Source organism: Acinonyx jubatus, chromosome D2, assembly GCF_027475565.1.
Source record: "Acinonyx jubatus isolate Ajub_Pintada_27869175 chromosome D2, VMU_Ajub_asm_v1.0, whole genome shotgun sequence".
NCBI classification, from domain to species: domain Eukaryota; kingdom Metazoa; phylum Chordata; class Mammalia; order Carnivora; family Felidae; genus Acinonyx; species Acinonyx jubatus.
The window spans coordinates 45,391,195-45,406,706 of NC_069393.1; the positions used below are offsets into that span (position 1 = coordinate 45,391,195).

General features: G+C 44.4%; 1 protein-coding gene across 7 annotated transcripts in view; it reads left to right on the forward strand.

The window, feature by feature from the left end:
* The window catches only part of WDFY4 (WDFY family member 4), a 292,598-nt gene that overhangs the window by 141,025 nt on the left and 136,061 nt on the right, over window positions 1-15,512 (forward strand). For all 7 annotated transcript variants that reach the window (XR_008291964.1, XM_053206796.1, XM_053206793.1 and 4 more), the window contains 4 exons: window positions 1,611-1,849; window positions 3,827-3,948; window positions 6,303-6,488; window positions 7,857-7,993. Coding sequence is in view for 6 of the 7 variants with exons in the window: in XM_053206796.1 (XP_053062771.1) it covers window positions 1,611-1,849; window positions 3,827-3,948; window positions 6,303-6,488; window positions 7,857-7,993 (684 nt within the window). In the remaining variant the exon portion in view is untranslated. The remainder of the gene's footprint in view (window positions 1-1,610; window positions 1,850-3,826; window positions 3,949-6,302; window positions 6,489-7,856; window positions 7,994-15,512) is intronic.

Genomic DNA, 15,512 nt, shown 5'->3' on the forward strand with positions numbered 1-15,512 from the left:
TATCCTCATGGGCTGGAGAAAGAGAGGAAGCAAGCTCTTTCTTGTCTTTTCTTATAAGGGCACTAATCCCACCATGAGGGTTCCACCCTCATGACCTACTCACCTCCCAGAGACCTGACCTGGGGTTTCAATATATGTGTTCTGGGGGGATGCAAACATCCAATGAATAGCAGCTCCCCAGTGTAAAGGGAGTGGGTGCCCACTGGGACTCAGAGTGGGTGCCCACTGGGACTGATGTGCTTTCAGGGGGTTCCAGGCCAGACTAAGCTCCTCACACATCCGTCATCCTTCTCTCCTGCTCACTGCCTGTGACTCTCACAAACCTCAGCCTCAGGTTGACAGATGTGACCCATCTGAGGAGCAGGACAGGATGATGATAAAAACATAAATCCCAAATTCCAGCAGATTTAAATAAAACTTAAATTCACTGGTATAAATTCTTACATTACCGATGTAATTCTAAGAGAGCAATCTATAGTTAACAAATGATCTCTCTAGTAGACTGAAACACTTTGCACATAGTTTTTGGCTATGGAGTCTTTTGTTTTTAAAAATTTCTGATTTGTTCCTATTGAGATATAATTACCATATAACAGAATATAAGTTTAATGTTGATTTGATACATTTATATATCACAATAGGATTACCACCATAGTGTTAGCTAACACCTCTATCAAGTCACGTAATTATCATTTCGTTTTTGTGGTGGGAACAATTAAGATCTGGTCTCTTAGCACCTTTAAAGTTTATAAGACAGTATTATTGTCTATAATCACTATGCTGTGCATTAGATCTCCAGGACTTTTTATTTGTTAGTTACAATGAAGCAAGGAAACCAAACAGATGGATGGACCAATCAGTGTTAAGGCTACAGATCAGGACCTTCTGCCTTCCCCCTCTAAGTTTCTCATGTACTACAATTTGTTGGACTCCCATCTCTGTTACATGATAACAGTGGTTAAGAGAACAACTCAATGTCTGATGTGGGTTTGACCCTTGCTGACCACTTAAGCTCTCTGACCCTCAGCCTCCTTATCCCTGAAGTAGGATAATCTTAATGCTCACTTCATTTTATTATGATGTTTAAATGAACAGTTCATGTTCATGGATGCAAAAATGCTTAGCATGATCCTGGGAATATTGTAAACACTCTCTATATAAATACTGTTAATAGTTAATAATATATTTTAAAAATTAGACACTATAAATAGCATGTTCTCATACACTGAATGTCAACCATGTTACCAGTATTTCAGAAATTTCTGGTTCCCATCTGTTTTTTATAATACGATGGTGGTAAGCTTTTCATTTCTTTTATTTTTTTTAACTTTTTCATTTTTAATTTTAATTTTTATGTTTTTAAAATTTCTTTTCAGGACAAGTTTTTGATAAATCTATGTTTTTGAATTTACTTTAGTGATCATTCACTTAAATAGAAGCTCAGAGGTAGAGGAAAGTAGCCCTGTTTGAATTTCAGATCATGTCAACTTTTTGAAATCCAAAAGAGATTCTAAGATTGTATCATTTTCTCAGTTAACTGGGTTAGCATTTAAACTCACAAAGTGTTCACAAGTATGCGTGTGTGTATGTGTGTTTATTTTATGACACAGGTCATCGAGAATGCCTCTTCTCCAAGGGATGCTATCATCAGTGCTTTGTACAGCAGTTTAAATAAAGTCATTCTTTACTGCCTGTCCAAGCCCCAGCAATCGCTCTCCGAATGCCTTAGTCTTCTCAGCGTCTTGGGCTTCCTACAGGAACACTGGGACATTATCTTTGCCACCTATAATTCCAACACCAGCTTCCTCCTGTGTCTCATGTATTGTTTTTTGCTGCTCAATGAGAGAAGGTAAGGACTGCTTACTTGTTTCCTGCCTACTGGTGGTCAATGCAGAGAAGAAAGCTCTAGAGGGACACTTGATTGGGGCCAATACAAATGGTATATGTATCGGTTATCTGGTTGTCCAAATTATGGGCAGTGTTTGATAATCTGTCCATGTGACTGAGCAGCAAGAATCATCATGGATTAATAATTTACCCCTTTTCCACAATTCTCAGGTTGTAAGATATCTTATTGATTTCATTTTAGGGGCAGAAAGCTTGACATTGAATATACACATTGATTTTATTATGCAGCCAGATTTTAGAAATATTAACATTTGATAAATGCACTCTTAGAATGGAAAAATATATAATAAATTGTATCATGCAAGGCGGGCATAATTTTCTTGCAGAAAAAATTACACACACACACAATTTGTGATACAAAATGATATCCATAAGCACACTTGTATAGGAAATACTAATAAAAAGAAATTGAAATAAGTTTAGTTAAATCCTTTTCTTGAAGTCCGAAGTTTGAAATATGTTAGATTTTTCTGTGTATATGCACTTTCTTTTTTTCATGTGTGAATGTTCTGTATCAGCAGTGCCTTGGGATTATATGCTTACAAATGCTATCTCTCTCTTTTTAAAAAATGTTTATTTACTTTTGAAAAAGAGAATCTCAAGTAGGCTGTCAGCACACAAAGCTCAATGCGGGGCTTGAACCCACAGACCGTGAGATCAAGACCTGAGCCGAAATCTAGCTTAACCGACTGAGCCACCCAGTTGCCCCATAAATTCTATGTTACTAATAGAGCCATGTTGAGCGTAGAGGAAAGGTGGGCTATGGGAGATTACACTTTGCTCTTGTCTTTGTGTTGTTGTTGTTGTTGTTTTTATACCAGTACCTATTATGTCTTACTACTTGAAAAAAAATCCAAAAATTCTGTCAAATTGACTATTGGATGTTACAAAACTCTAGACTTGACTTGTCTTAAAACTCCCTGGGAATCACTGCAAAACACTCCTAGCCCAGAGGAGGCATTTGCTATTTTATTTGTGTGAAATAAAAGAACCCATTTTTGGTAGCTTAAATTGGGAGGGTCTTCTCTCTTGTTTGTATTTTAAGAATTAAGTCTATCCATATTGGAAGCATAGGTAAGAACGGCAGATGCCACTCTATGTGTATGTTTGGATTTCCACCTTTCTCAGATCCCTCTGGGTAGCTAAATGGCCTTAAAATCTAAAGGGACTTTATCCTAGAAATTTTAAGAATGGATATTCTCATATAATGGTATATTTTCATTTCCTTGTTTGTCGTTTTTGGTTCAATCCACAAACATGTACTGAGTGTCTATTCTGCTTGGTTGATTGAAGGGGCCCAGAGAAGAAGGCATGTGGACATTAACATGATTGAAGGGGCCCCAGAGCAAACGGTTCATGGGAAACCTAATATGTAAACCCCTATGCCTGCACTTAGAACCAGCTACGTGATGTGCAGGATCCTGCAAAAAATGCAGATGTGTTGTTCAAAATTTACTAAGAATTTCAAGACAGGGACAGCAGAGTCCAAGCATGGGGCCTTTCTGAGTGTGGACCCTGTACAACTGCACAGGTCACAGGCCCATGAAGCTTGCCTGGCCCCTTCCAAGTGGGATGAGATCAGGGCCAAACAAAGGTAGAGGTCAATACTTTGGGAGTCTACAAAAACAAATGACCAGTCCTGATGGTTGGGAAACCAGGAGAGAGTTCAGGAGGCCTGCTGGGAGCCTGGATTAGATTTAATAAAACAAGAATAAAAAAAAGAAGTTTTCCTACTTTCCAGAATGCTATTGTATAATATCTGTCACAGAAATTGCCATGACATATTTGCTTTAACTTGATTAGACAAGTTTTTCCAATTGATATGTATTGAGTTTAGAGGATGATTATTTGTAATAAAGAACAATGGAATGATCTTAAAGAAACTGGAGTTTATAGTGAAAAATCTCTTGTCTCCTAGTTATCCAGAAGGATTTGGACTGGAACCCAAGCCTAGAATGACTCCTTATCATCAAGTCTTTCTTTCTCCAAATGAAGAAGTAAGAGAAAAAGGAGAGGAAGACTTCCCAAGTTTGAATGATGGTACATGTTGTTTGTTGTTTATTTTTGGGAGAGTGGGTGAGTGGTGCTAACTTCTGGATTTCATTCTTCAGCTTTGTGAGACTTGGTCAGACTAAGAACTTGGTGACTTACTAACATTCTAGGGATTTCACCATAAGTTGATTTCACTTCTCAGGTGGTCTCTTGAATTTTCCTTTGGATCGCTAGATATGGGAACTAGAATGTCACCTCCTCTTGTTCAGTCCTTTACCAAGCTCTCTCTCAACTTTCTTCTCTAGAAAATGGAGTCAATAAACTCATTATTTCTATGAGATTTTTGGCTTGATTGAGTTCATTTTTTAAATTTGCTTAGATCAAATCAAGTAAAGGTGGTTGGCAATTTGTAAAAAAAAAAAAAAAAAAAAAGTAGCAGCCAGATCCATGTGTTTAGAAATTGCTCTTTTTAAATGAAATCTGGCCATTTGCAACAATGTGAATGGAACTGGAGGGTATTATGCTAAGTGAAATAAGTCAGTCAGAGAAAGACAGATATATGATTTTTACCCATCAAATTCCATATGTGGAATTTGAGAAATTTAACAGAGGACCATAGAGGAAGGAAAGGGAAAATAAGATAAAAGCAGAGAGGGAGGCAAACCATAAGAGACTCTTAAATACAGAGAACAAACTGAGGGTTAGTGGGGGTGGGGAAAGTGGGTGATGGTCATTGAGGAGGGCACTTGTTGGGATAAGGACTTGGTGTTGTATGTAAGCAATGAGTCACAGGAATCTACTGAAGCCAAGACTACATTGTATGTTAGCTAACTTGAAAATAAATTTAAAAAAGAGGGGTGCCTGGGTGGCTCAATCAGTTAAGCCTCTGACTTCAGCTCAGGTCATGATCTCGCGGTCCGTGAGTTCGAGCCCCGCATCGGGCTCTGTGCTGACCGCTCAGAGCCTGGAACCTGTTTCGGATTCTGTGCCTCCCTCTCTCTCTGACCCTCCCCCATTCATGCTCTGTCTCTCTCTGTCTCAAAAATAAATAAACGTTTAAAAAAATTTTTTTAAAAGAAAATAAATTTAAAAAAGAAATTGCTCTTTTAAAAAATGTTTATCTATTTTTTATTTTTTAATTAATTAATTAATTTATATTTTGAGAGACAGAGAGAGTGTGATCAGGGGAGGAGCAGAGAGAGAGGGTGAGAGATAATCCAAAGTAGGCACCACACTGCCAGTGTAGAGCCCAATGGAGGGCTCGAACTCATGAACCGTGAGATCATGACCTGAACTGAAACCAAGAGTCGGACGCTTAACCAACTGAGCCACCCCGGGACCCCAAATGTTTATTTATTTTTGAGAGAGAGTGAGGCAGAGGATCCAAAGTGGTCTCTGTGTGAGAGCCTGATGTGAGGCTGGAACTCATGAACTGTGAGATCATGACCTGAGCTGAAGTCGGACACTTAACCAACGGAGCCACCTAGGCGCCCCTAGCTCTTGCTCTGTTTTGATCTAAGAAGCTTCAGCAGACTTTCTTTCACCATTTTGGTTTGTTGACTGTGCCACTCACATTGTGATACCAGATAATAGGCACAAGGGCCTCTGTTTTTTGGTCACATAGGTGCCCAAATCCAGTGCTTAAAACTCTCATGAGTTGAAAATATACTCTGGCGCACTGTTAATTACAACATAAATATTTGTATTTTGGTCTAGCTGGAAGAGTGGACTGAGCAATGTCCATCCTTCTAGGGTGGAAAAAATAGACTGTAGGGGCTGGTACTAGAGGAGTGATTCAGTGGTTCAAGATCCAAGGGTGTTTAGGCAATGTTCAGGGTATTATAATTATTGGGCATAGAAGGTAGAACTGGCCTGGTAGATTGGCTCATATCTGGGAAAATCCAGGGCATTGAGATTGGTGGGCAGTGGGAAGCATGATGCAGTGCCAGGAAAGAGGACTGGCTTGGGTCCTAGGTCCCTAGGCACAGTCTTGGGTTTGGTGTCCATTCCTTTGAGGGCTCAACATAGAAGGTACATTGGAAGGAGCTGTTGGGGGTGGTATTTGGTTACCTAGAGCTTACATAAGTATTTTTCCCGTTGGTATTTAATGAAACTTGGGGATGGGAGAAAGAGATTTCTTGTGCCCATCAATCGTGTCTCCCAGCTCTGAACATATGAGGCAGACAGGACCTGGTGGTGGGCAGTTAGAGGTGGGGGAAAGGCCAGCCCACATGGATGTTGGTAGCATTGTCTACATACTGACTGCTTTCTGGCTGGAAGTTGCAAAGCTTGAGTGATATTCAAGAAAGATGCAATAAAAGCAGCCGTGATACATCATCTCTGGCCTTTGCTGGGACAGGCACTGAGGCCATCCTGATTGTGTGATATGCTCTCTCTGTTAGTCCAGCACAACATCCAAAAGACAGTGCGGACCCTGTGGCAGCAGCTCGTGGCACAGAGGCGGCAGGAGCTGGAGGACACCTTCAAGATTGATATCTCTGTGAAACCTGGAGACAGAGAAGTGAAGATTGAAGAGATTACCCCACTCTGGGAGGAGACGATGCTCAAGGCCTGGCAGCATTACTTAGGTCTCTGTCCACTTGGCTCCAGGGAACAGAACTGCTGAGACTCATAGATGTGGATTTGCCCAAAGTTCCACTCAGGGCCCAGAGCCTTTTCCACCCAGACCTCCTCTCTCATCCCTTTGGTGGGGATTACTGAAACCTCATGCATCTTTGAGTGTGAAGAATGAAAGTTGCTTTGCATCTTGGGTGAAAGGAAGGCCAGAGGTGCAAGCAGATTCTAGTAATCTCTTAGAGAGTGTGCCATGTCAGAGCTAGATGTCTAGCTCTGTCTACTATGTCTAGTCTAGAGCTTACGATTCTAGGTCCTGTCCTGATATTCACCTACCAGCTTTGAAACCTTGCCACCAAATCACGCAGTGACCTGGATTCCCAGGTTCTTCATGTTTCAAGTGAGAGTTTTCATCCCTAAGATATTAATGACCCTTGCATTCTTTCAGTGATTCAGCATTTCCCCCCTCATAGGAGTTATTGCACCTGCAGGAATGATGTTTTAATTTTGTTTTTATTTTTTTAATTGTTTAAAATATTTTATTTTTAAGTAATCTCTATACCCAGTGTGGGGCTTGAGCTCACAACCCCAAGATCGAGAGTCACATGTTCTACCGACTGAGCCAGCCAGGCACCCCTCAATTTTGTTTTTAAAGTGGTCATTGCTCTCGAATTACGGCTCACGTACTTGTTTGAAGTCTTCTAGCATCACAACATTGACAGTGACTCAGGAGTTAGTTACTTCCATGTGTGTCATCCCAGACTGCCCGGCGGTATAGAACTTTTATTTATCGGCTTTCCAAATTAACCCTGGAAAATGCATATATATGTACATGCCTATGTATATACCTGTGTAGTTTGAGGTCAAAGTGTCAGATTTCATTTCAGGGAAAAGGTTAATAAAATAGGACGTATATCCCCATGCACATGTAGTGAATAAAATGGTGAGATGCACCCCATGCTTACAAATGGCTCTCTTGTTGCCAACAATCATATACAGAAAATTCTCTATGTTTGATGGCCTGTGTTTGAAACACATACTCTTATTACTCTTCATGACACCAGAATGAGGTTAGACGCTATTATTCCCAGTTTGCAGGATGAGGACACTGAGGCTCAAGGACTTAACTAACTTGTCCAGCATCTCACTTTGAGTCAGTGGAGCTAGGGGTCTAAGCCAGGTCTGGTAACCCTGAAACCCACACTGAATTTCTTAGTCAGAAGACGGCAGTGTAAGCTTGTAGCCTGGGCTGTTTTCCTTACTGGAGGAGGTGCAAGAGGCTTGTGACCCTGGATGGCCCTTTGAAAGCCAAGCCAGTTGCAAAATAGTGTGTATCCTCCTTTCAACTTCACCTCTGACAGTTTTTGCTTCCCTGTTCCTAGCATCTGAGAAGAAGTCGCTGGCCAGCCGCTCGAATGTGGGACATCCGAGCAAGGTCTCCTCGTGGAGTGGCAGCTTGTCTTCAGCCATGAGGCTGATGCCCGGGAGGCAGGCCAAGGACCCTGAGTGCAAGACAGAGGTGAGCTCAGATCCCTCTTCCTTGGAGAAGCATCAGGCATTTGTTTCAGATCCTGTGAGTCATGTCTTCTCTGTCTGTTGTTGCTGGGTATGACTCAATTCCATGTTCTTCTGAGCATTTAAGGTTATGCATGTGATTTCCCAGTTGCAGCTACAGGTAGGGGAACCAGGTCTTAGGCTGGCTTTAACTTGAAGTGACTATGGGCTCCTCTGGAGCTCCAAGAGCAGGGGTTGCTTACGGCATGAAAACCCGAACCAGTGTTACTTGCTGTTCTCCTTTTGAGTCAGGTGTGCTCAGAGAGCACTAGCCCACAGTTCAGTAAGAGCCGTATGTGTGGACTTAGCAAAGGGGTCAAAAACATTGGCACCATTGCCAGGAGATGTAGCGGTGGATCCTCTTGACTATGTGGGGCTGAGTTGTCAGGTTTTTCTGAAATTAATTTCTTTAAAGCTCTATAACAAACCATCCTAAAACTCAGTGGCACCAACAATGGGTTTTTGTGATCATGGATGTTGTCGTAAGGAATTTGGAGCACGGAAGGGGTGGGGAGGTGCCTCTACTCCATCATGTCTGGGGCGTTGGCTGGGATCCTTGGAAGGCTCATTTACTCACACAACTGATGGTTGCTGCTGACTTCAGTCTGAGACCTTAACTGAGACTGCTGTCTGGAATACCTATACCTGGCTTCTCCATAGGTCCTGGGCTTCCTTACAACCTGGAGGCTGGGTTTCAAGGGCTAATTTCCAAATAAGGGGGAAGGAGATACAGACAGACAGACAGACGGACAGATACAGAGAGAGAGAGAGAGAGAGAGAGAGAGAGAGAGAGAGAGAGTCAGGCAGAATAATCGCCTTCCATGACATAGCTTCACCTCTGTTGCATTCCTTTGGTCAAGACAGGCACACAATTCTGCCTGGGTTCAAGGTGGCGGGGGGCAGGGGGGGCAGAAATAGACTCTACCTTCTGGTGGGGGAAGTGGCAAGGTTCTGCAGGAGCATATAGGACTAGAAATATTACTGAGGCTCTTCTTGAGAAGCACAATGTGTCATATATTCTAATGCTGGAGTCACTTATTTTCAGAGGCAGACTGTGGTCATTGAATGGACATGGCCTTGGGATTAGGAAACGTTGGGTCATTTACTTAACTTCCCTGAGTCTTTATCTCCTTGTCTCCACGAGGGGACAGGTAACTGTGGGAAACTGTGGGAAGGGGCTCCCCAGGGAGGTGGAATCGATGGTTGATAGACCCATTACACAGCTGGAGCTTTCTGCCCACGTAACTTTGGAAAATGAGGTTGACTCCAAATCCCCCCTGCTCAGAATGTGGGCTCTGCTGTCTCAATGGCTCCGTTGTCCATTGTGGCCAGTGACTGATGGGAGGGTACTGTCATCAGATGTGGCGGAGAAGAGAGGAATGCAGGCTGCCTGTAACTGCTCAGGTAGCCCGGGAAGGAGACTTTCTTCTTTCCGAGCTTCAGAAACAAGAGGATTTAGGACATAGGGAGACAGAGCACAAACATAGAAGGGAAAACAAAATGAACTTGACTGGGCTGTCTGGCCACCTCATACTCAGAACTGAGGGTAGGATGCGTCCTTAACACATTGGCTTGTGGAAGACACTGCTCAGTCAGCTTGTTGATTGGCTGATTGTACAGATGTGTACATTGAATCTTAAAAAAAAAAACAGTCAAGGGCTTTGCAGCCAGGAAATGGCGGAGTAAAGAAAGGGTCTCCTGGCTCTGTACTACTGAGTTTGACCTTAGGCAATTCTGTGACCTCTCAGAGCCTCAATTCCTGATCTTACAACTGTGCTCTGTCTATACTAGAACATGTGGAAGCACTTGGAAACTGCAAGTGCTTTAGAAATGGAAGACAGTTTCCAAAATTTGATCCCACCTTATTGTTCTCTCCGCCAAAAGGATGACCATCTCACCTGCAGTATAGCTCTTCTGAGCCCCCGAAGCTTGGAGCGTCCCCACTGGTGCCCAAGCACTTGCTCCTGACCAAGGCCATTTGTGACAGGAGGGGTACAGCCCCTCTTCCCCCCTGGCTTCACCCTGGAACTTCTGTTCTTTGACCAAGTTAGCTTTGTCCCCAGGGGTCAGGTCCGTCTGGTTGTGGAAGCTAGGGAAGGGACAGCTGGGATGCTGGCGTGGATGTGCATTGTATGAGAGCCCTTGCAGACTATTGATGTGCCTCTAGCCACTTCCCCATCCTCTCCTAGGCCACTGTCCTTGGCTTGGCTAAGTTGCCTCTGAGTCCTGGGGAGATCGATTGAGAAATAGCTCACCCAAAAGCTTGAATAGATTGCAATACTTGAGGCCATGTAGGTCTACAAAGGGCTTGTCACAGTTTGCTCTGGGCTCACACGGAAGCGAAAATATTTTAAATCAGTTCTGTCTTTGGTGAAGGCAGGCTGCTGAAGATACTGTCTTCTACATCAATTGAGGTCTCATTTGTTCATTCATTCATTCATTCATTCACTCACTCAACAAAATATTTACCAAGTGCTTACTTTGTACCCTGAAGTAAGCACTGAGGTTACAGAAGAGAGAAAAATCTGACATATTCTCTGCTTTCATGGAGACTGCATTTTAGGGGGCGAAGACAGACAATAAACAAGTAAATTTGTAAATGTGAAGGGTGCTAATTGCAACGAGGAACAATCGAGCAGGGTAAGTGGGAGAGGGTGGTTGTTTAGATGAAGGTGGTCAGAAGTCCTCTCTGGAAGGGGGGCATAGAAGCAGAGAAATAAGGAAGTGACTTTCTGGAGAAAGAGCAGTCAGGCAGAGAGGACCATCAGGCAAAGGCACTGAGACAGGCATGTGCTGGAATGCTCTGAGGCAGCAAAGACCAGTGTGGCTGGACTAAAGTGGGGAGAGGGCAGCCACAGGGGACGTCTCCCTCAGCTGTCAGCATCAGGAAGAACTGTGACTCCTGTCAGTGGCCTATTTCTGGGCACGGTGATCTGGGCACTGAGAATCTCGGAGAGGTAAACATGACCCAGGTCTTATAATTGCACACACCTAGTGGCATAAATTTCTGCAAAAAAAAACATGCACATGCAGATACATGTACATGCACACATCCCTTTCCCTGCTTCTTCCTTCCTGTTTGAGCCCTGCTTACCTTCAATCTGATTTATTCATCCTTTCTATAGTTTATAGTACCTTGTGGATTTTTTTAAGGATGAATTATTTTTGAAACAAAGTGTGCTATGTTTTAATTTTAAAAATTAACTGCATGTTTGCTTTGGAGCATCTAATATCAGTAACTCGGTCGGGCTGGGCATGGTGCCTGGTACATAGGAGAATGTGCATAGGAGGATGTGCATGGGGCGAGGGAATAAAATGCTTTCTCCCTTTTTGCTGCGATGAAACTCACTAGCCTTCACATCCTGCATCCATCACTCATCCTCGCGAGATGCCTTTGTTGCTAACAGAAGGCACAACTTTTCAGGTACATATGTACACTGTGATGTCATAGGATGAGAGCATCGACTGTTTGCCCTGGGGTCTGTTTAATTATTTTTAAAAATTAATTTTGATTATTACAGCTGATTACACCTCAGTGAGCAATGTAATTGATATTTTCTAATGTATCCCAAGGAACATTTTGTACAACATGCTTTTTGTTGTTGAAGGTTAAAGACTCCGTTATTGGTTTTTCCCTAAATATGCCCACATCATTAGTCCCTCCAGTGAGAAGGTCGCCATCTGGAAAAAGCAGCATGGAGACATTATTCAGGCACAAGTGCATGAAATTGGTGTTTCTGCATCTTCTGTCTCTCCTCTGGAAAGAAGAGGCTTGTAATTAAAGGAGTTGGTTTTGGAGGAAACATTATTCATTTGGTGTTATTCCTTATCATGTCAGCAGCTGACAGCTCGGTAGCACTGATGAATTGTTCCTTCGAGTGAGACATACGATACGCCATTCCTAACTCTTCTTACCTATCTTCATTTTCAGTATACAATGTTGTCCTCTTGGCAGGTGAGCTGAACTTTGAGGCGAGTCTGATATGATGGATGGCATTTCTTCCTTTTCTTCTTCTGACCCCATCACAGTCCCTTCTGGGATCAGATTGTAAAGTCACGGTGTCTCCTGGGGTGAAGGCTGTGGGTATCAGCCTGTCGGACAGAGGTTGCGACCTTGGGCTCCTTTGAGGTGACCAAAGGCCACCCATGGTGTCCAGGAAGCTGCTTCCCGTCCGCCTTCAGCTTAGAGAAACCCAGAGTGTGTGCCCCGGCCAGCCATTCCTCTTCACAGCCTGTGTACAGCTTGCCGACTCAGTGGTAGGCTTCCTTGTTGAAAAATAAGTTGAAAAAACATCAACTACTAATGTTGGTTTCTTAGCTATGGTAGACACACTGTGGCAGTGTATAATATTAACATTATGAGAAAGCAGGTAAGGGGTTGACGGGACCTCTCTGTACTATATAACTTTTCTGTAAATTCAGAATTATTCCAAAATAGAGAGTATGTAATCTTCCTCCCTCCCTCCCCCTCTTCCTTCCTTCCTTCCTTCCTTCCTTCCTTCCTTCTTCCTTCCTTCCTTCTTCCTTCCTTCCTTCCTTCCTTCCTTCCTTCCTTCCTTCCTTCCTCTCCCTCCCTCTTTCCTCTCTCTCTCCCTCTTTCCTTCCTTCCTTCCTTCTTCCTCTCTCCCTCCCTCTTTCCTCTCTCTCCCTCTTTCCTTCCTTCCTTCCTTCCTTCTTCCTCTCTCCCTCCCTCTTTACTTCCTTCCCTTCCTTCCTTCCTTCCTCTCCCTCCCTCTTTCCTTCCTTCCTTCCTTCCTTCCTTCCTTCCTTCCTTCCTCTCCCTCCCTCTTTCCTCTCTCTCTCCCTCTTTCCTTCCTTCCTTCCTTCTTCCTCTCTCCCTCCCTCTTTCCTCTCTCTCCCTCTTTCCTTCCTTCCTTCCTTCCTTCCTTCTTCCTCTCTCCCTCCCTCTTTACTTCCTTCCCTTCCTTCCTTCCTTCCTCTCCCTCCCTCTTTCCTTCCTTCCTTCCTTCCTTCCTTCCTTCCTTCCTTCCTTCTTTCTTTTCTTTTCCTTTCTTTTCTTTCTAGAAAAAGCATTAGGAGTGCCTGGGTGGCTCAGTTGATTAAGCACCCAACTCTTGATTTCAGCTTAGGTCATGATCTCATGGTTCCTGAGATTAACCCCTCATTGAGCTCTGTGCTGATAGTGCAGAGCCTGCTTGGTATTCTCTCTCTCTCTCTCTCTCTCTCTCTCTCTGCCCCTCCTGTGTATGAGCTCTCTCTCTCTCAAAAATAAGTAAAAAACAAAAAAAGAAAAAGAAAAGAAAAAGCATTAGAAAACAGAAAATGGGCACATAGGACATGAGAGCTGGGGTCTGGGTAGGAAGGGGCTGTGAGGATGAGTGGCTTCAAGGCCTGTGAGCAGGGGGGCAGGGGTGATCAAGGTCACTGCAGGAGACAGGGAGGACACCATGGCTCATGCTAGATGTTCCTGAAGCTGGGGGGGGGGCAGGGGTGTTACATAGTGGGGGAGAGGTATGTTTCCTTTGTAGGGTTAGGATTGGAGGTTAGAGCCCCCGAGGGAAGGGCCAGACTGGGGCCGTGACATCACTTAGGAGGGAGATAAGGAGGCTTCAGGGGCAGTGGGTGGAGCAATGGAAATCAAAGAACACACAAGAGACTTCTGTTTAACCAAGGCTGGGATGAGCAAAAGAAGGGGGCCCTGACCTCTTCTCAATCAGGCTGTGAAAAGAAAGGCCGCCTGGGTGTGGCAGGTGTGAGAGGTGTGCGATTCTGATGGTTTTATTGGATCTGCAGAGAATGGGGAGGAACAAGCCAGAGGCAGGGGGTTGGAAGCTCAGTTCTAGCCCATAAAAAGGGGGCAGCCCCTCTGGGTGGGTATGCTGCCTGACCATGTCTTGTTCAGCAAAGCACGGGCTGGATTTTACCCCCACTTTCCTCCTGGGATCAGTGGTACATGTGTGGACCGCTATTTCATGCAAGAGCCAGGTAGGCCCCACCTGAGGAGGGAGACCCACACTTAGGAGCTTAGGGGCTTATAAATCAGGAAGACCCTCTGGGGCAGGGCCAGGCCCAGTGTCCACATGTCTCCATGGCTTTTGGAGGTAGCTGAGCAGGCTTCCAGTTGCTGTTTTCAGAGTCGAAATGGCTTATGTAGGAAAGCCAGGGCCATATAAGAAGTAAGAGAAGGGTTGAATAAGCACCACAGCCGGAGGGTGATGGGTGACACAGTGCACTTGCTAAAGTGCCAAAGACAAGCTCTTCGTAGGGATTCTGTGCCTGTCCTGGCAAAGGCACAAAAGCACAACACGTTTGCTCCAAAGTCCCTGGTCTCTAATGACTGTCCTGTGGGTGAATGCCCTGCCCACCAGGTGCACTGGGGCCTCCCATAAGACCGTCAGTGCCCACTCATGGGGACCTGGATCACAGACTAGACACCTGTGTGGGCAGGGAGACTGCAGACCTGCCATTGGCTACCTCCCCGGATGTGTGTGCCCAGGCTCGGCGTCCCACCCCCAGACGCAGAGCAGCCCCGCCCCTGGTGGAGGAAGGGGTGCCGGCCAGGCCAGCTGTATGAGGGGCCGCCCTGGCTCGGGTCCCCAGCAAAGGAAATGACACTTTTGACCATTCAACTCGGAGCACTTTACCCACTATCTCTTTCAAAAATCGTTGTGGAAAATTTCAAACATACACAGCAGCAGAGAAAATAATAAAATGAATCCCCATGTATCTATCCATCACTCAGCGTCCACAATTTGCAACTCATGGCCAATCTTGTCTCATCCCTATCACTACCCACTTTCCCCCTCTGCACGGGATAATTCTCAAGCAACATCCCAGACATCATATCATTTCACGCATAAATGTTTCTGTATACTTATTTTCTCTTTAAAGAAATCACGAAACCCAAATAAAAATTGCGGAAAAGGAAGCAAGCGTGCCGAATGGGAAGGCTTTAGCAGGCACCGTGGGAGCCATCCAGCAGTTCTTGGTCTTTCTTTCTGGCAAGTTTGTATTTGTCGCCTGCTGCTTTGTGATTTTGGTCTCGCTGAGGCTGAAGGCACAATGAGCCTCAGAGAACTTCGCGCCCCATTTCAGGAGAGAGGGTGGGGACTGAGGAGGACAGAAGGCTGTTGAGTGGGGCGCTGTGGCGCCTCAGAGTTTGGGGGGGTGAACGGCACTGAAGGCCGAGGCCTCAGATGTCACTCAACCTGGAAAAGGCTCATAAGGCAGAAGAGCCGTGGGGCTGAGAAGAGATTTTTGAAAATAGAAAGAAATAAGCTTTGACATGAAGGGGAGTAAGTGCTAGAGTAGCTGGTAGCAGCTGAGAAAGTCAAAATGCAACTGTGAGAACAGAAGTCCGAGTTCCCAGAGTCATTGCACTATAAGAGTTAAAGTAGAAAAATTTTTAAATCTGAAATTCAGAAGGCTGTCACATGGACTAGGTTTACCTCAACGTGATGTTTGTGGGCAAGAGAGAAGGGACTTTCCTAGGAGATACATATGCCTTTAAGAGAGATGTGTGG